At 37.9% G+C, this 21,861-nt stretch overlaps 1 protein-coding gene across 8 annotated transcripts in view; it reads left to right on the top strand.

Annotated features, from left to right (window-relative positions):
• The window catches only part of ptprfa (protein tyrosine phosphatase receptor type Fa), a 351,362-nt gene that overhangs the window by 196,863 nt on the left and 132,638 nt on the right, over positions 1-21,861 (top strand). For 4 of the 8 annotated variants that reach the window (XM_049479799.1, XM_049479802.1, XM_049479801.1 and 1 more), the window contains exons 5-6: positions 13,130-13,318; positions 20,241-20,258. In XM_049479799.1, coding sequence (XP_049335756.1) covers positions 13,130-13,318; positions 20,241-20,258 — 207 coding nt within the window. The remainder of the gene's footprint in view (positions 1-13,129; positions 13,319-20,240; positions 20,259-21,861) is intronic. The other 4 variants (XM_049479803.1, XM_049479804.1, XM_049479800.1 and 1 more) reach the window with 1 other exon arrangement.

Here is a 21,861-nt window from a genome sequence, read left to right as displayed (position 1 = left end):
TAATTCCCCCTGACAGATATACGTCTGAGGGTAGCTATTAGCTAATAACAGCGGAATACCATTTTCAGGCCTTGCGTGCCTTCAGCACCAGATCTGGTTACGGTGGGAAAGGGCGGTCGCCGTGGCGATGATGTTGCGTCTGTTAACAACCCTGTTTCACACTGTGCTAATCCTGCTGCTGTGCTTTAAAAATCCTACTTTCCACACACCACCTCACACCTCCTCACACCCCCGCACACCAATTCACTTTCTGGACACAGGCTTTCCCCTTTATCTACACAGCTTGTATTACCTTCATAGAAAAGCATTGCTAATACATAATAACAGTTGTTGTGCTTTATTTTAGCAACAATACACAAGAGGGAGTGCGATAATGTGTAATATTGACACTGCTGTGCCGAAGTCGTAGGCGTGAGCAGTACAAATGTTATATTTGTGTTTGATTATCGAGTGTATTATTGCAGTTGGTTATAAATGCTCTGCGGTGTTTGGCTTGTATTTGGTTTGTAAGCGCTGCATCATTGCTAGTTTACCTGTATGTGGAGGAGTAATACATGGAGAGCTTTGGTTACAGTACATGCAGTCAACTTAGTCAATCACATTGCAGGGTCGGAACTACCTGTGGTAGTGCTATGACATGTAATATTAGCACTGCTGTGCCGCAATCATAGGCATGAACAGCACGAACATTATAGCATTAACCTCGAGTAAAAATAGTTTCCTTGCTGCTCTTACTTTGTAGCTGCATCATTGCTAGGTTACCTGTATGTTGCGGAGTAATACATGGAGAGCTTTGGTCAGAGTGCATAAAGTGCATTACCGGCTGATAATGGCACTCATAGAACACCTCTCAGACAAGAGAAAGATTGAAAGATTTTGAGTTAAGAGAGATAAAAAAAAATCTGTTTGGTTATAAAAACTCAGCGAGTGAAGATAGTTCCATTGCTGCTCTGTTTGTAGCTGTGCTGTTTGGCTTGTAAGCGCTGCATCGTTGCACTCATAGAATGCCTCTCAGCCAATCTCATTGCAGGGTCAAAACTAACTGTGGTATAATTAAGCATAAACACACCCAGGGTTCGAGCTGTAATATGTGTAATATTGGCACTCGGTCGTAGCAGCCTCACGCTTTAGATCAGCACATCAGTGCCAATATTACACATTATAGCATGAACCTCGAGTGTATTATTGTTTAATTATACCACAGTTTCGTTATCGCTGTTTATTGCTTTTTTCAATGTTTCTCTTTGTCATCCACTCACTGACTGACTCACTCTTTTATGCTTCCTTTTAATCTCTCTGTGTCACTATCTTCTTATTATATCTCCTTCTCTGTCTTCCTTTCTCTTCAGTCTCTCTTTTTCTGTCCTCTTCCTTCTCTGTGTCATTCAGAAGAATTTCTACTCCCACACTCTTACTTTCTCTGTAGCTCTCTGTAGACTCTCTTGCTCACTCTCTCTATCTCTCCCTCTCTTTCCCTCTTTCTCCCTCTCTTTTCTTTACTTGCTTTCTCATGCCCCCTTCATTCTCTCACTTTCTCTGTTCTGTAAGAGTGGTTTGACATATTTTCTTCATCCAGCACAATCAACAAGGCTGAGGGTGAAGCCTTTGTGCATGAGTGTATATGTATATGTGTGTGTGTGTGTGTGTGGGTGTGTGTGTGTGTGTGTAATCCTCCGGAGACAGCGACACTTCACTGCCTCTCTGTGGCTGCACTGATGAACACACACTCCAGCCCACGTGTGTGTTACAGGCACAGACCTGTCATCTGTTCCTCCAGCCTGTCACCGGCTCACGTTTGAACTCCCAGCAAACCTCCAGTGCCTTGTTTTAGAACACTTTAAAAATCACACACCATGCCAGACTCCTCGCCTGTCAGAAACTCTTTTTGTTTACTTATTTATTTATTGCACCCCGATTTCAGAACGCCACCAGCTCGCCTCTACACTGTCTGAACGCTTAATGACGAGTGGACCTACAGAACGTTGAGAAGAAAAGAAGTGTTCAGCTCTTTACTGCAGCGTTATGTAATATTTTACCTTAAAATAATAGCTTTAAATACATGTTGATGGTCCACTGACTGTAATAGAGAGAGAGGATCATCTCTGCTCTGTGTTGGCACGTCGCCTACTGCAGTGTGGAACTTTGGTGAAGTGGGCAGCAGGAAAACCTGGGATCCTGGTGGTCTCTCTGACTAGCTATCTAGCTATCTAGCTATGTAGCTAGCTAGCTAGCTAGCTACCGAGATAGATAGACAGACAGACAGACAGACAGACAGATAGATAGATAGATAGATACTTTATTGATGCCCGAGGGGAAATTTTGGAAAAATACTCTCCTTCTCGTATGGTCACTGAGTTTGAGATCCTTCTGTTTCGTAATGTTGGATTTAAAATGAACCTCAGAATATGATTTTTTTTTTCCTCATTAATAAGCTTTTCTTGAGTTTTATCAAAGATTATTTCGTCTTTATAGTGTATTTGTAGCAAGGAATACTGATTAAAGTCCAGTGTTTCTCAATCATGGCTGTCACGGCTGCACAGAATACAGGCACATGCAGACTTAATAAAAATAGAGCTTTATTAACATAAGCGTGAGACAAAGGCATGGTCAAACAAAACACGTCAAAACACGGCAAGGCAAAAACACAATATGAGGAAGATCCATCAATACGCTGGAAGGTTGAGTGAAAAATGGGCTGCTTATACAGTGCTAGACGTCCCAGTGATTAGTTCCTGGATGTGTCAGGTGTGGTGTCATGTGATCGGGAGTGCGTGCAGTGTGAGAGTGCGATGCATTCTGGGCAATGTAGTCCGTAGACGGAAAATGGCAGGTAGAGCTGAATTTGGGAGAAACTACAACACCCAGCAAGGCTTGGTCCATGACAGGAGTGCTTTCAGCACCAGACATGACAAAAGGGGCACCCTACTCTGCACACTTTAGTGGTTTCCCTGCTTTAACACACCCATACCATTCTAAAAGATCTGTTTTTTTTTTTTTTTACAAATATTTTTATTGAGGGAGTGAGAAAAGAGGAAAAATGTAATAATGAATCAGAAAGGTAGTCCTGTCCTGTCCTGTGATCACATTTCTGTAAAGTTGTAAAAAGTGCTATACAAATACATTTGATTTGATTTGATTTGGAAGGCAGAGAAACAGGACAAATCCAATAAGTGAAAAAAAGCCTAAACAATATCAAGTATATCCAATATCCAATATAAAAGCACAGGCATAATAGATGAAAAAAATAAATGTGCAAAACTAAATAAAAGGATAAAAAAATATATTATTATATATTATATAAACAATTATTACACTTATCATGAATTCGTTAATATCTAATACACACCCCAGTTATTTTATTAATTAGTACAGAAAATATAAGAAACTCTCTCACAATAGATCACTTTACTTCACTATGCTCAACATACAAGTGCTTGATGTTGTGGCTACTAGAGATGGGTTAAAATATACACAGTACTATCTGTGGACATGTTTCCTTGAAGTTTACACAAATGTTTAACGTTAAGTTTAGGCTAATTTAGCTCAATGCTAACCATTAAGAAGACCAAATGGCCTCGTCTACACAGTGCTGGGACTGTTGTGATTGGCTCTTTCTTTCCTGATCTTGTGAAAAACTCTATATTCTCAGTTTCTTCCTATATTGAAGCATAGGCAGTTGGCTTCTGTTTATCATATTTTCCTTCCCTGGCCTTTGCTTTACTTTTATTTTGCTTTTTATTTATCTTTTATTTAGTGATGAAAAGACGTAACAGAGATAAATACAAAGCTGTTTAGTCGAGAAGGTTCTTCCTCTATTAAACGCCCTGCTTTTGATGGAAGAGGTTTCCTTACAGCAGTGGAGATACGCAGAACAATGCTCCTGTTGTCCGGTGAGGCAGAGGCTGGCGTGTGTCCAGCACGTACACTTAGGTAAATGATTCATCGTCTTTAACAGTGTTCATATTACACCTTTATACCCCGTGTCTGCTTTTATTCAGAGTAAATGGTTATCAGAAATAGCTGCCGCCGCCCATCTCGCTGAGCTGTTCTCTTTTGTACTGAGTGTACTCCAGACTCCCACTGCCGAGGCCTACAATAGCTGTAGCTCTGCCAGTGGAACACTCTGCGTGATAAGTGTGTAATACGGGCTTCAGTCATCAGTTACTTCTGTTTAATTTAATGAATCAGATAAAAAATCTTCTCAATTTGTTCCTGTATCACACGTAATTCCTTCTGCACAGCAAGACTTCCTTTCCTTTTTTAACTGTGCATTGAAAGTCTCAAAGCTATACTTCTTCCTATACTTCCTGTCCCTTCCTACACTTCCTGTCACTTCCTACACTTCCTGTCATTCTGACAGAGAGCAGTACACTACAGGAAGTGTAGTGTAATACAGTTGCAAGAAAACGTATTTGAATCCTTTGGGATTACTTGTATTTCTGCAACAATAGACAAACATCGTCTGCTTAAACTAATACCCCACAACAAAAAATATATGTTTGCATGGTTTTATTTGTTTTTACACAGCATGTTACCATTCACAGTGAGGCAGGGGAAGGAAACGTATGTAAACCCCTAGGCTAATGACTTCTCTAAGAGCTAATTGGAGGCAGGATGTGATGAGATTGTGATGAGATGTGTTGGTTAACGCTGTCCTGCCCTATAAAAAAACACACACCAGTTTTGAGTTTGCTGTTCTTAAGAAGCTTCTTAATTGCTTGATGTGAATCATGCCTCACACAAAAGATCAAGCTCCCAGAAGACTCACGTTCAAAAATTGTTGAGCTGGAAAGGGTTACAAAAGCATCTCTAAAAGCCTTGGGAGTTCATCTGTCCACGGTAGGACAGATGGTCTACGAATGGAGAAAGTTCAGCACTGTTGCTACTCTTCCTAGGCGTGGTAAAGTCCTGTAAAGATGACTGTAAGAGCACAGCACAGAATGTCCTTGTACACAGGTCACTGTTGGCACAGTATTTGCATGCGTATAAGGACCACTGATGGGCCAAGTAAGGCTTAAGCATACAACACGACACGTGAGGCTTCAGTGGGACTCATTCGAGATTAAGGTGGGCTGTAATAAGTCCCAGTTACGACACATGCATGTACAAACCCACTCAGAATCCATGCGCACTAAGAACTCCCCTAGCCCATGTTTCACCCTCATGTTGGCTGGGGTATAGCAGCCTGTCAGAATGGTCTTTATTATAAAGCATATTATAGAGTCATCTCACCCTCTATAATTTCTCTAATGTTTTATAGCCCTTTATAGAGCTGCAAAGCTCAATCCTGCTAATGGAAATCTACCACAGTGGAAAGTTCAGGTCCACCACACCTGGCTTAAAACTTGTCCCTAAAGGACCTACTGTAGATCAGGTGTTTAGATTAAAGATTACAGCAGTAGATCTCCAAGATTAGGATTGGGCATGCTATTTTGTAGAGCATGATGATATTGTCATATATATATATATATATATATATATATATATATATATATATATATATATATATATATATATATATATATATATATATATATATTTTAACTTCACACTAGACCTCAATCAGTTTGGACTGTGTGTCTCTCCACTCTTCCTCCAGACTCTGCTCCCTTGATTTGTTTCAAATGAAATATAAAATTAACTGATGGTCAGTGATGGTTTGGAGAGACATGTCATCTGCTGGTGTTGATCCACTGTGTTATATATACAGTGTTTTCCCACAAAATCTTACAGAAATTCAAAGCTACAAAGCTTCCCTCTGCTGACTCTAACTTTTATAGAGAACAGGAGTTTAGATTAAAGCAGTTGATCTCCAAGAACAGGAATATAATATATGGATAATATCATCTTATTTTTTTCTGCAAGCAGTTCTTTTGTTTTTTGCTCACTTTCTGCTTTTGTCTATTGTCTATTATACCTAAAATGCTCTCCCTCCTCCAGCCGAGTCGGTGCCGCGGTGTTAACAGAGATATTTTTCTAGTTGCCGCAGTCGTTCCCGCTGTCTTCCCTGTTTAAAGATCCTTCTCCTGGCCCTGCTACTGATGAGCAGACCTGAGCTTATGGTGGTGTTGATGGTGCATTCCCACTGAGCTCCATTACCCAGACTGTGTGTGTTCTCCTCCGCTCGCAAAAACCCTCAGCGTGTCACTCTGACCTCGCCGCGACCTCTCCGCTTACCGCACGCGCTCCGGCCTTCGGCGCCAGCAGGTAAACAACTCAAGCAAACTGCAGAGCAAAACCAAAGCCTCGGCTGAACTCTGAGAACAGAGCAGGGTGTTCCTCAGGATGGGGTGAGAGACAGAGGAAGAGAGAGAGAGAGGGAATGAATTAGACCCTCCAGGGAGTTCCTTGGGCTTGGTTTTTGTGGCTTTCCGAGGGATCCTCTCCTCTTTCCTTAATCTCTTTATTGAGTGTTTCACAAACTTCTCACCCCTACTGTTACCTCTCAGCTCTAATGCCTTACAACACAGACAATGCTCAGTGTGGGAAAGAAAAAGGGGAAGTTAATGACGCTATGCGTAACCAGCGGAGTCCAGTTTCACGCCAGCGCTGGGTCATTACCACCACTCTTAGGAGGGACGCTCCGCACCACCTGTTTTACATGTTAGCGCCATTACATCACTGCAGACCAATTATGGTCAGAGGTGAAGCCTGGACTTTTATTTCTTACTAAATGGAAATATTGTAACTTGTTTATAAGTGTATTAAAAATGCTTGTGACGCACTCTAATATTTCATTGGAGCGCCTTTAGCTTTGGTTGCACGTGATTTACGCATTCACTGTGGCATTGTTTTAAAAAATCTTCTGCAATTTCAGAATGTCAGATTTATTTCAATCCAGTCTCATGAGCATTTGTGCTGTTTATACTGATTAAATATTTATAGTGCAGCTACATCTGCAGAAGAGAGGGTTCTTTAAAGGTTCTAGAGCAAAGGCAATAGTTTCAATACCTAGAACAGCAGTGGCTTATGGACCCATTTGAATGTTTCAATGGTTCTTTACAGGGTTCCATGGATCTTTACGATCAGATGCGTACTTGTTAAAATAGGTTCTTGAATAAAACTAAAACTGTCACACTTTTTTGTTTCTTAACTCAAGTAGTTTTATTGTCAATACTGCATATGTACAGGACATACAGAGTAAGGCAAATACATTTTTTTTGCTTAGTTTTAGGGGTGGACAAATGTATTATTAATTGATTAAGAAATACATTGAAATGTAATAAAATTAAGCATTTAGAACCTCTACCCCATTTTTTTATTACACCGATTGACCAAAAAAAAAGTCAAACAGTCATTCACCTTGGCGTTGTGTTGATAAGTTTCTCCAATGTCAATGTCAGATTTATTTCAGTCCAGTCTCATGAGCATTTGTGTTGTTTAAACTGGTTAAATATTGATGTTGCAGCTACACCTGCAGAAGAAAGGGTTCTTTAAAGGTTCTAGAGCAAAGGCAATGGTTTCAATACCTAGAACAGATTGTCAAACACTCTAATATTTGATTGCTGCTTTACGCATTCACTGTGGCTTTGTTTCGATACGTTTCTGCAATGTCACAATTCATATTTCAATCCATTTTTCACCAAGATCTTGCAGCAGCATTGATGATGGTAGAGTCTGACCACTGCACAAAGCAGCTCTTCTCCATCCAGCACATCCCAAAGATTCTCAATGAGGTTTAGATCTGGACTCTGTGGTGAACTCTCTCTCAATACATGTGTGAAAATGATAAATGATGATCTCATGCTCCCTGAACCCTGAACTCTTTCACAATTCCAGCACCATGAATCCTGACATTCTGTCATCTTGGAATATGGCCGTGTGTGTCATCAGGGAAGAAAATATCAATCCATTGATCCAGGAATAACCTGGTCTATATTCAGTATATTCAGGTAGTCAGCTGACCTCATTCTTTCAGCACATACTGTTGCTGAACCTAAACCTGCAGACCAACTGCAGCATCAACCATCAACCCCACATCATTTACTTACTTAAAACCAGGTGGAGACAATTTTGTTTTGACCAGGCAGTGTATTTCAAGATTTAAAATTAATTTGCCTTCAGGACCCTTAGAGGACTTATACAATGTACAACTCTACTATTTTATTACTCGTATTACTAATAACTTAAATGGAAACCATATAAAGTTTCCAAAATGTTTGAAAGCTTTTTGTGCAGGTCTAGGCCTCACAGATTGATATGAATAAATAAAAAAAAATCAAAACAGAAAGAAACAATGGCTAACCCAGGTGCCTTTTCATTTAATCTGAACAGACAGGCACACAAAAAAACACACAAAAACAATGACGCATTGTTGTAGCAACACATTATCATATTTATTATCTTCTAAAATCATCAGCCTTAGGGCATTTTCACACCTGCACACCCTAGCCTGATTAAATTTTCACATTCATGATTGGTGCAACTCTTTAGAGCAGGTGTGAACACAGTACAGTAGAACCTTGTGAGATCTTTGGTTGATCTTGGTTCTTCTAACCATCACTGATTGGTGGAAACTTCACACTAGACCTCGAGCAGTTTGGACTGTGTGTCTCTTCATCCACTTTTCTTCCAGACTCTGCTCTCTTGAATTTTTTTTTATAAATGAAATGTAAAATTTACTGATGATCAGTGATGGTTTGGAGAGTCATGTCATCTGCTGGTGTTGATCCACTGTGTTTTATTATCAAGTCCAAAGTCAGTGCAGTTTTGTTTTCCCACAAAATCTTACAGCACTTCATGCTTCCCTCTGCTACTGACAACTTTTATGGAGATGGAGATGCGGATTTCATTGTCCAGCAGGACTTGGCACACTGTCCACACTGCCAAAAGTATCATTTGGTCTTCTGAGACACTGATTTTTGGGGGTTTAATTGGCTGTAATCCATAATAATCAACATCTATATAATAGATATATTAGAAACAAGTCCAGTTATATGATGTGGAACAATTTTTTTATCTAATCGATAGCATAGCAACTCATCAATAGCATCTTCTTTGAGCACTTATGACTTATTTTAAAGGCAGTGTTCTTTAGTATTTCTTGTTCTTGGTTACGCAGATGAAGATACTTGATGGCCAGATGCTTTTTCCGTTTTTTTTTTTTTTTTTTTTTTTTTTTATGCTGTGCTTTTAGACCTTCCACACTGCTGTTTTTTTTTGTTTTGTTTCCCACACCATCAACTGGCAGGAACAGACCGATAGCACTTCAGTTCAATTCTGTTTGCTTTCCTCACTGATTACGCTAGTTTACTTTGTGTACACACATACACACACACACACACACACACATACACATTCACACACATGCACAAACGATCATGCTTCCTCAGACACACATTAGCAATCCTCCAGAGTCCTCGCAGGTCAGCGGCGTGACGCAAAACTTTTTCTCCATCCTGCCTCGAGACCCCGGTGAAAGCGCCTTCGATCGGCAGCGCTTCTCTCTCGCGCGCGCGTCGCGCTCCGAAGCAGGAGAGAAATGAGGAGGCGAATGCGATTGTGAATATTGATTTGTATCACCTTTGGGTCGTAATTCAGCTATGCTGCTGTTTGACTGCACTTTGCTGCTTTGTACGCTCTCACAGGAGAAGAGCAGAATCTGACTATGGATGAAAAGCTGGAGGATGGATTGTGCTTCAGCAGATGGGCTACAGTTGCTACAGATACCAGCTTTAGCAAGATGGTGTTGGGAGTTGTGATACTTGTTATGCCTTAGTGTTATCAATATAAGATATTTAGTAGGAGATTGGGAGAGAGGACTGAATCTCAGTAAAAAGCAGATGTCCCACACAGAATTACATTATATCAAACCAGGAAGTATGAAAAGCAATTAGGGCTGTGGCTCCAGTCTTATCTTGGGGGTAAGAAGACTCGTTTTTGAACAAATGAGTTTTTAGGGGTCTTAATAACTTAATAGACATCTGACTTCTATTTCTTTGTGTATAATCTAAAGTGATGTTTCCTTTTTATGCGTAAAATTATGTATGTTACTGTGTGTGTGGGTTTGGACGTATATTTGGATGTATATTTCTATATATATTTCTGTTTATTTCTTTTTCTCTTATTTTATTTTTATATTTAGTTAGATAAAGTACAATTAGAAAATCCATAATGTTAAGGTCAGCGGCAAAAAAAAAAAAAAAAAAAAAAAAAAAAAATATATATATATATATATATATATATATATATATATATATATATATATATATATACACAGTATCAACCCAACAATACCAGTCAAACACACTTTAAATTTCATATTTTTTCATTATTTATATATGTTCTGCATTGTAGATTCAAACTAAAATCATCCAAAGTGTTAAACAAACCAGAATATGTTTTATATTTTAAATGCTTTAAAGTAGCACCTCTTACTTAGATTGGCCTGATTTTCTCAGTCAGATTTAAAAGGAAGAGTCACCTAGAATTTCAGGCTTTCAGTTAACAGCTGTGCTGAACTCGTCAAGAGTTAATTACTTGAATTTCTTGCCTCTTAATGTGTTTTAGAGCATCAGTTATTTGAGTTTCTTTTTAAAATTAGTGCTTGCGTCTTAAATCCAGCTGCGCTCAACTGCACAGAAATCACTGCATGTAAATATGTACAGTATGTCTCAGGAGGAAAAACATGGATTATACTCTATGTTTTTGTTTTTGATGGATCAAACCTCATTCAGTAATTCCTTATTAAACACCACCATTAACCCGAAGATTGCCGCTATTTTTATCCAGCCATTACTCATTAGTCAGAAATGTTCTGGGAGTGTGTTTTTGGTGTCTGGTTGCTCTCAGTAAACAGCAGGTATTATATACCTGACACACAATAGCCAGGATTGCAGTTCCCACTTTCCACTGTAAACAAGTTTTGTTAACACATGACAAAAAAAATAGAGCCCTTACGCCTGAATGTTGTGGATAATGTCTGTTTATATCACCTCTAACACAATGGCGTAAATGGACTGCAAACGAAACTGGAAAACTGGAAATAAATCTATATATAAAAACTGGGCCAGGCCCCAAACCCAATTCACTCAGTGGAATAAGGGATAGTCATAAGCAGGACCTACAATCAAAAGTTCTGTTCATCTTCAGATCTTCATCTTTAGATACAAAACATGCAACCATTCACTCAGTTTACTCAATTTCAGAGAAAACAACAATATAAAGCCCCTAATTTGTTTGAATTATGTTTTATGTTAAAGAAAACAGAATATTTCCAACCAATTAGTCAACTATTTTGAGTTAAGTTAACATTTGTAACCACAGATACATTCAAACTGAGATCTTTAAGTTCAATCAACTTATAACATCTTTATAACCATGTCTTTTCTATTGGCTTTTGGTGCAATATGTTTGGCTGGGTGTGTCCATCAGTTTTTGAAACTCACCATCAGTGTGTAGTGAATCCCCCAGTCTACCTTAGATAAACTTGGAGATTATGTAGTATGTTCTAGAGTGTAAGAGCATCAAGCATCATTTTCAAACTGAGTGTTTCAAATCATATTTGTACTTAAAATAATTAAAAATAATTAAAAAAAAAACATCAAACTACAACAAATATGTAAAAAACTAAAAAAAAAACCTTATTTTTCACACTATAAGGCGCATCTAAAACCCTTAAATTATTTAAAAAAAAAATCCCCAAAAATCAGTCAGTCAGTGTGTCTCATATTCCGTTGCACCATATGTATGAATTCCACCAGTCAGGAGTTTCAGTTTAGCCCTTTCACCATTCAGAGGTCAGTATATCGGCCTGCTAACCTGTTAACCGCTCTTTCCCCACCGTGCGGCAAGACCTGCTGAATTAGAAGGGAAATATGGCAAAACCCTTGTTCCTTACTAGTGTCACATAATGTGCCTTATAATCCAGTGTGGTTTATATATGAAAGTAGATAATATAAATAGATAGAATTGATAGTGCGCCCTATAATGTGGTGCGCCTTATAGTGCAAAAAATACGGTAACTAAAAGTTTTAATTCTAATAAACTCAAGTGTTCGGTAAATGTAAAGTGCCAGTATGAATCCTATGAGGAGAACACAATAAACTCCTCAGGGACAGAGACCAGGATTAAACACAGAGCTATTAGACAAGCGCAGTACCTGTAGCGCCACCAGCTGATAATCTGATTTGATCAGGATTCTGATAGGGTGAATCAGGTTTGTTATTGCTTGGTTGGAAGTAAATCATGGAGACTGACAATAATAGCAGGGTGTTAGATTTCTGACCTGATTCTTTGTAAAGAGGAGGTAGATGATCAAGTCTCTCTCTCTCTCTCTCTCTCTCTCTCTCTCTCTCTCTCTCTGTCTCTTTCTCTCTGTTCATGACCAGAAACACCCTTGGCGGATTATGCAGGCCTCTCTCTTGGCCATATTTCCATTCCTGCAGGATTACACACTCTTAAATCCGCCTCTCTCCACCTCTCTTCAACACTCTCACATCCCACTAGAAAGCAGGGGTTGAGACAAAATCGCAAAAATCGTTTTAGTTTGAGATCCATTTTCAATATATTTATTGAAACATAGTTGTTCTAAACTTTTTAAGACTCACCCCCTAATTTGACTAATTTAACTAAAGTTACTGCGTCATTACTCTACATGGTGACGCTATAATCAAATGAATAGGGTAACAACCACATCCAACAGGATTAACTGTGGACGCTGTAAGAGGAAGCTGTCTAAAAGGGATGTTCGGGTGCTAACCCGGATTGTATCCAAAAAACATAAAACCACGGCTGATCAAATCACGCAGAATTCAATGTGCACCTCAACTCTCCTGTTTCCACCAGAACTGTCCGTCACCACAATAAATTATTGTGGTCTAAAACCAGGTGTTTCAGTTTCATTGTCCAACCCCTGTATGTATTGTGAAAACTGATATTGACACTCAGGAAATCATTGATAATTACTCCAATTAAAGAATCAGGTGCTGGGATGAAATCTCATAGCCTAGCAGATCCAGATATCAGTCAAATATGATCTTGAAGATTCTACTCGCAAGAGTACTCAATCAAGTGGACAATGAGACAATGAGTACCTCATTATTTTTCACAGCTTCTGTATGTGGTAGAAATTTGAATTAATGAACTAATGTGAACTAATGTTTTGGTTATATGTGTGGTTTTTTTGCAGAGGACCAGATTCCACATGGTTTTCCCACCATAGACATGGGCCCACAGCTGAAAGTAGTGGAGAGGACGCGCACAGCCACCATGCTCTGTGCAGCCAGCGGAAACCCAGACCCGGAAATTTCCTGGTTTAAAGATTTCCTTCCTGTAGATATCAATGGCAGCAACGGCAGGATCAAGCAGCTTCGCTCAGGTGAGAGGAATCAGACACACGGTTAAAAAAACATGACTATTAATGCCAGAATATTTGGATTTCGCCAAACAGTTACAAAGAATCCCTTTGGGTTGTTGTTTATTTATTTATTTTCTTACGTATCCACGTATTCATCACACTTCTTGCCTGTTCTTAGTGCTGTTAAATTCAATTCTCTATTTTTGCAGCAATTATAATGAGCACCCATGGGTGGAAGTGGAAGCTCATGGCCAAACAACTGGCTGGCTCTATTTACTGCTGCCATTCGTATTGGGTATTTTAATTTAGTTACATCTGTGAATGTAGAAACATGTAAAATCCAAGTAGAACCATCACCAGACTTCACCTCTGCAGAGTTAAAGAGTACTGAGCTTATGTTCTTATTATTTTGTTATTTTAACAAATTATTATTCAATGTAATTATGCTGGAGAATAAGTGGAGAATATCTGGGTTTTTGGTTCAATTTTGTCTTTCAAAAATGGCAAACAGTTAAAAAAAAAATATATATATATATATTAAAGAATATATATAAAATAAATATTTAAATAATACAAAAATCAGGAGAGTGGAGCTGGATAACTTTAGCTTACAGTAGCTAGCAGGATAAAAACACCCCTGATGGACGATTTAAAACTGTCTAACTAGCAGCTGAATGTTTGGAACAATTGGCCAGATAAATTGTGAGAAAATGGGAAAAAAATAGAAAACAAAAAAATATAATTTCAATAATATACTACTTGAACAAACTAAATACCACAATGCTGTTTAATATTAGTACAACAGTTTCACCACATCCAACAGGATTAACTGTGGACGCTGTAAGAGGAAGCTGTCTGAAAGGTATGTTCGGGTGCTAACCCGGATTGTATAAAAAAAAACATAAAACCACGGCTGATCAAATCACGCAGAATTTAATGTGCACCTCACCTCAACTAAATTATTGTGGTCTAAAACCAGGTGTTTCAGTTTTATTGTCCAACCCCTGTATATATCAGTAACCAGGCTCCTGTACTGTATTTAATTAGACAGTATCTAATAACTCTAGACTTCTAAGGGTTAAACGACTGACAGCAGATCCAGCAGATTCATGGATTCAGTTGCTGAGATAAGCTGAAGCCCAGTATTTGTAAAGACTCTACTCTAAACTCAACTCAGAGCACAGTAGAAAGTTCTGGCTCAGTGTTCCTGTAAAACTTCTACAGGCAACCAAATGAGACAGTAGTTAATGGGCCTAACCCCCCAGGCTGTAGACGGGGCCAAGCGTTACCGCAGCTTCTTTTTGACCGGCTTCATCAGCCGCTGTCACCAGAGAGATCCAACAAAGTGAGACTGATGAACAAGTTCCTGTTTACCCTGCCTGTCACTGGGCCACTGGACATTTATGTAATTTATTTGTTTTGATAGACTCCATTATTTGATCTCAAGATTAGAATTGCTCCCAAATTATAAGCCTGTGGTGAGAGGCTTTTTCCATCAAGAAATGCTAATCAGCTTCTTTTTTTTCCCTTTTCTCCAACAGCCTTTTTCCCCTCTAGCATTAAAAATATAATAATAGTAATATTTCAGCAGCCTTTGTATCTAATGGAGGCTTATCGCGACTGGAGCATGTCTCTGTCTAACAGTAATTACCAGAGTAGTGACTCCTCCCCAGCAATCGATCAACAATCTGTTTACAATGCAGCGCACACAATACGCAAGCCTCAGCCTCATGCACAACTGCTCTCAAACTAGCGTCTAGCTTTTCCCACAATGCAAAGGGGCACGAAACCTGAATCCCGAGCTTAATTATAGATGAATAACTATGCATGTCCATTACATGCAGCTAAATTCTTAAATGTAAATGATAGCACAAATAATAGCATAAAAACAATCATGTGCTTTTAAAGACAAGGTTTTTTTTAACCTTCTGCAGTTGATACTGTTTTAATAGATACTGTACTTTTTTAATAGATATTCAGCTTAATGTTAGTTAGAATGTTAGATGATCCATGAGCTTCTATAATGAACCATCCAGGTAAAGTTATACAGAATATTAACTTTTTATAATTTTTTTTCAATGTTTTATCCCATTTTCTCCCCAATTTACACAGCCAATTACCCAACCCACTCATTTGGACTCATCATATCACTAGTGATGCCCCAAAATCAGGAGGGAGGTCAGCCACCGAGTAGCATAACAGCGCTAACGCTCGGAGGAAAGTGCAGTGACTCGGTTCCGATACATCAGCTCACAGATGCAGCCTTATGCTGATCCACATCACCCTTTGATGTGGGGAAAGAGCGCCATCCATCTACCCACCCAGAGAGAGCAAGGACAATTGTGCTCTCTTAGGGCTCTGGTAGCCGAGCTACATGAACAGGATTCGAACCTGCGATCTCCTGATCATAGTGGCAGCGTCTTAGTCCGCTAAGACAGCCTCCTAGTGAATGCATTGAGTCTAGTCTACTGAAGCAGGTAACCAAGACATTGTTGGTACTATACCCAATGCCAGGTGAGGGCATGAAGGGTACAACGTGCACCAGCATTGGCAACGTGCACCAGCATTGGCAACGTGCCCCAGCATTGGCAATGTGCACCAGCATTGGCAACGTGCACCAGCATTAAGCGGTTGAACAGTGGAAATCTCCATCTGATACTTTTGAGATGAGTTGAGGAGTTGGGTCACTCACTTGGGTCACCCTCTTGTTGCTGCATGTACAACCAAAGCCTCACTGCAATGATCCTGAACTAATATTGGTAGAAAGTTTTCTCTGGACAGTAGAGACAGTTACTTAATTTTATTAGTTAGCCAAGTTCTCAGGTTTTGGGTGCTGAATGGTCTAGTGGTCTAAAGTGCTGCCACTATGATCGGGAGATCGCTGATTTGAATCCTGGTCATGCAGCTTGCCATCAGCTGCCTTGCTTTTCTGGGTGGATAGATGGCTCTCTTTCCTCTCATTACTTCTCGGGTGATGTGGATCAGCACAAGGCTGCATCTGTGAGCTGATGTATCAGAACCGAGTCGCTGCGCTTTTCTCCAAATGCAATGTGATGCTACTCGGCAATGATACAGAATCAGCAGCAGTTTGAAAAGAGGCGGAGTCTGACTATAAATAGCGAAGAAGGCATGTGCTAGTCTTCACCCTTCTGGTGTTTTGGCATTACCAGTGGCCTAGCTAAATTGGGAGAAAATGGTAAAAATGATTAATAAATAAATTATAAAAAAGTATATAGTATAGTAGTATATAGTATATAGTAGTGTATGAAGGTATGTCTCCTTACAATTCTAAAGGTCTATATATAAGCCCAGATCCTCTCCTGATCATGATAACCAAGCTAAAATGTTGTATTTTTTTCAGTAAAATGCTCTGCAGAGGGTGAAATTCAGTGTCTAAGACTAATGAATTGTGCATGGCTGGCATTTACAGATGATTATAAGGCTTTACATATTTTAACAGCGAGTTTAAATGATGAACTGACCTGTTCTTCCAGCTGGAAAAGAGAAAAGCGTGTGGGTGTTCCTCCTTCTGGCCATGGTTAAAATATAGTAGCGCTCTGCTATTTTTCACCATGACCGAATGCGACACTGCAGGCCCGGCCTAAAGCCTCAGTGTACAATAAAGCCCTCGGCAAACTGCTGATGCCTTTAATTCTGAAGCCACACAGTTTCCGGAGGCTTCCCCAGCGTCTCTGACCCCCTCCCCGTGGATCTAACTCCTGTTTTCACGTCTGAAAGTGGTTGGATTATCATCCAGATCTCACGCATCTGCATAATAACCAACACACTCTGCAGATTATGACCTAGAACTATGAATATATAAACTGTGCTGTAAGTGTTATGAATAGGCATCACTGGAGATTCTTAAAAAAATTGAACAACAGAAGGTTATCATACACTACTAAAAAATAAAAGTCAGTCAAGTTCTATTAGAATTGAGTTATTAAATTTAATTTTAATGTGATTTAATAATGCAGTTTCAATATGTGCTATTCTACAAAACAGGTGCCATTTCCATGTTGCAAAACACATTGTAATGCTTTCATAATGCTATAAATACAGTATTTATAAAAATAAGTCATGAGCTACAGTGCATTTATAATGATATATTATGCACTATGTATGAATATTGCTTTATGACTAAAAAAGCTACCTAATTATAAACACACGGTGAGTCATGCTTTAAGAATTTCACTTATCTTAAATATTATAAAAGCTTATCATGATTTATGGTGTGTTATAACATGTCTTTGTACACTCCAAGTAAAGTGACAGACTTTCGTAATGGGAATAGATTATATAATACATTATATAACAAATGTACTAGTGCATCTCAAAAAAAAAAAAAAATCAATAAATATCAATAAAAAATTACTTTATTTAAGTAAATCCGGGAATCGGATGCTTCCCTCTGCTGACAATGTTTTTTGGAGATGTGGATTTCATTGTCCAGCAGGATTTGTAACACTGCCCACACGCCAAAAGTACCAATTGGTCTCATGTAATATTCTAATATTTATAATTCATATTATAAATACAGTTTATAATTCCTCATTAATTCATTATATATGCATTTATTTGAAAATAAAATACTCAAAAAAAAAACTAGTAATATACTTTTCATTCAGAAACAAAAGCCATATTTGCTATAAATTAACCTTAAAATTGCCTAGCACGTATGCAAATCAGTTTAAAAAATATTTTTTTTTTATTAAAATAATAAATACATCGCTATTAATTGTTGTGAGGGTGTAAGTGATGTCACTTCCTCTTTGTGATTACATTTGAAATGACAGTATGCTATTTATATTGGCAAATTAGAGTAACTAATAATAATAATAATAATAATAATAATAATAATAATAATAATAATAATAATAAATAGTGTTTTCTCCTTTGTAAATAATAAAAAAAACATTAATAGCTATAAACTTGTCTCATCAAACATTACTAACACAAATGGCACCAGTTCTGTAGAATAATTAATGGATTATTTAATATATTTATATATGTACAGTACATTTTATGTAATACATTTGTAAAACTTTATAAAGGAAGCTCAGTATGAGCTTTCATGTATTTGGATTGTAATGTAAGTGAAAGTGAAGCGATGTGGGATAGAAAACGGCTGCTTAACGGAACAGCTGATCAAGGAGGGTCTCTTTCTTTGTGTTGCATCAGATTTGTGCGCTTTATGCAGCGCCGAGCTGAGCTCCCATTTAAAAGGCCACAGTTGAGCTGGGAGTGAGAAAATGGTTCACACTAAAAATAACCAGAGATCAGCACTGAGTCACTTACTGAAGAAACACATACACGCACACACACACACACACACACACACACACACACTCACCAACACACGTACAGAGTGAAAACTGCACATATAACAGCTAGAACATCATATATCATACACAGCCCTACAAGCTGATGTTCCTATCAGTAAATTTAAGCACATGATCATCAATTAGGAAGATATTACATAATATCAGCTTATTATTGATAGCTGATTAATAATTAGTTATTAATTTAACCATTGCATTGAAAGGTATATACTTATACAGCACACGTACAATTATAGACAACATATTGCATAATACAATCAAATCGTCGCTGACCAATGAAAAACAAGCATCTCCAAAACAGCAATTTTACAGGAGTGAGAAAAAACCTTGTAAACTTTCAATGGAAGTCAATGTAAAAAGAGTTTATTTCACGTCATTTTAAAGTATTTCTATTGGTCCGTTCATCAATATATTTTGGCTCAATGTAAGAGACAGTTTTTCAGTTAAAAAAAAAAAAAGTTAAAAATGGTGTTTTTTTATTGGACAGCGACGATATACAATCATATACAGCTTATAACATAGACACAAATTTACACACACACAAAAGACCCCATGTACACCCTAGCTATACCATTATACACATCTTATACAGCACACACACACATACAGTATATTGACAACATATTGTGTAGCACAAGCATATCGTCACTGACCAATGAAAAGTAAGCATATCCAAAACAGCAACTTTAAAGGAGAGAGAAAAAACCTTCTAAATGTATAATGGAAGTCAATGTAAAAAGAGTTTATTTCAGATCATTTTAAAGTATTTCTATTGGTCCGTTCATCAAGAAATTTTGGCTCAGTGTAAGGGACAGTTTGTCTGTTCAAATTATGTAGTAAATAAAAATCGACAAAAATGGAGATACTTGTTTTTCATTGGACACCGACTATGTACAATCATATACAGCTTATAACATAGACACACATTAACACACACACACACAAAAAGACCCCGTGTACATCCTAGCTATGCCATTATACACTTTATATACGCTTATACAACACACACACACACATACAGTATATAGACAACATATTGTGTAGCACAAGTATATCGTCGCTGTCCAATGAAAAGCAAGTATCTCCAAAACAGCAACTTTACAGGAGAGAGAAAAAACCTTGTAAACTTTCAATGGAAGTCTATATAAAAAAAGTTTATTTCAGATAATTTAAAAGTATTTCTATTGGTCTGTTCATTAAGAAATTTTGGCTCAGTCTAAGTAACAGTTTGTCTGTTCAAATTATGTATTAAACTAAAAATCGACAAAAATGTAGTTGAAAATGGTGTTTTTCAATGGACAGTGACGATATACAATCATGTACGGCTTATAACACACACACACACACACACACATTCCTCCAATGGGTCAATCAGATATTAACAACAAATCAAAAAAGAAAAGAAAAGAAAAAAAGGGTCAAAAAAGAAGAATAAAAAAGAAACAGATTCTTTTCCTGCTCTTTTCCTCTTATTTTATTTATCTCTTTCTATCTTTTATTGATCTTCCTCTCTTTTTTTATCTTTATTTCTCTCGATCTCTTTCTCTCCTCTGTACTAATGCTTCTCTTAATTCTTATTTGCATTCAAATTACCTCACCAGGTGGTACACCAATCAGAGGTAAGAATGCTGAAAACAGAAAGTGTCCAAATGCCTCATCCCTCCGTCCACCCAGATTTTACCATCGTCCTTTGTCTCTCCTCGTTCTCCCGTCTCTCTCTCTCTCTCCCTCTCACTCTCTCTCACTCTCTCTCACTCTCTCGTCTCTCGCGTCTTCTCTGTGCATGAACCTCTGTTCATCTGCCTCATTGACCCACGCCAGAAAAAAAGACAAAAAAAGAACAAGCTAGAAAAAAAAAAACGTGTAAAGCAAAACATGGATCACACATGTAACACACATGTAACACACTCTGCTTATATATACTGTATGTATGTGAATAATAATAATAATATATAGATATATACTGTATGTACGTGAAATGTCTGTACAGTTCTGTTATCTGGATGAGTTCAGTATGAGGTAAGGATGGTTGGGTGGTGTGCGTTCAGTGGATGGTCTGGCCTCTGCTGTAATAAAAGGGTGTGAGGATCCATAAGAGACACCAGGTCCAATAATTAATGTGTGTCCCAATACTTTTGTCCAGTAGTGTACTGTGTACTCAACATTCTATTTTTCATTGTAGCACAGAAGGATGAGAGAGAAAAGAAAGAGAGACAATATAGGGTCAGAAGGAAGAAGTTGAGAAAAGAAGAAAAGAAACTAAAAGAGGCAGAGAGAAAGAAGAGAGAGAGGGGGTACAAAGAGAAAAAAGAAGAGAGAGAAAATAGAAGATAAAGGAGAAAAGGGGGAAGAAGAGAGGGAGAGAAAAAAGAGGGAAGAAGACGAGAGAGAGAGAGAGAGAGAGAGAGAGAGAGGTACGAAAGTGAAAAAGATGCTCAGGTGAGAGGGAGAAGAGGAGAGACAGAGTTGGATCGTTTGGCATAGATAGATAGATAGATAGAGAGAGAGAGAGAGAGAGAGAGAGAGAGAGAGAGAGGTACAAAAGTGATAAAGATGCTCAAGTGAGAGGGATAAGAGGATAGACAGAGTTTGGTAGTTTGGCATATAGATAGATAGATAGATAGATAGATAGATAGATAGATAGATAGATAGATAGATAGATAGATAGATAGATAGATAGATAGATAGATAGATAGATAGATAGATACGCTGTTACGCTGAAAAGTGAATTCTGCTACACTTATTTACTTTAACAAAAAAAAACATATAAAAAAAATAAAGAGGTTTGATCAGTGAATTCTCTCAAAAACCTTTGTGATATACAGCTCTGGAGAAAAATGAGAGCACTTCAAAGTGTGCAAAGAAAACAAGTTCATATTCATAAAGTTTTAAGAGTTCAAAAATCAATATTTGATTAAATTACCATTGGTTTAAATCACAGTTTTCATGCATCTTGGCATCATGTTCTCCTCCACCAGTCTTACACACTGCTTTTGAATAATATATGCCTTCACTCCTGGTGCACAAATTCAAGCAGTTCAGCTTGGTTTGACGATCAGCTTGTGATCAAACTTCTTCTTCTTTTTGATTATATTGCAAAAGTTTTCAATTTGGTAAAATTTGGTCAAAAAGGAAAAACGCCATCATTAAGTGATCTCTTATTGTTTTTTTTTCCAGAGCTACATTATATTAAATTAGATATACATGGAGTATGTGTTATAA

Source organism: Astyanax mexicanus, chromosome 5 (assembly GCF_023375975.1).
Source record: "Astyanax mexicanus isolate ESR-SI-001 chromosome 5, AstMex3_surface, whole genome shotgun sequence".
NCBI lineage: Eukaryota > Metazoa > Chordata > Actinopteri > Characiformes > Acestrorhamphidae > Astyanax > Astyanax mexicanus.
The sequence above is the reverse complement of the archived record's forward strand: the minus strand, read 5'-3'. Positions and strand labels throughout refer to the sequence as shown.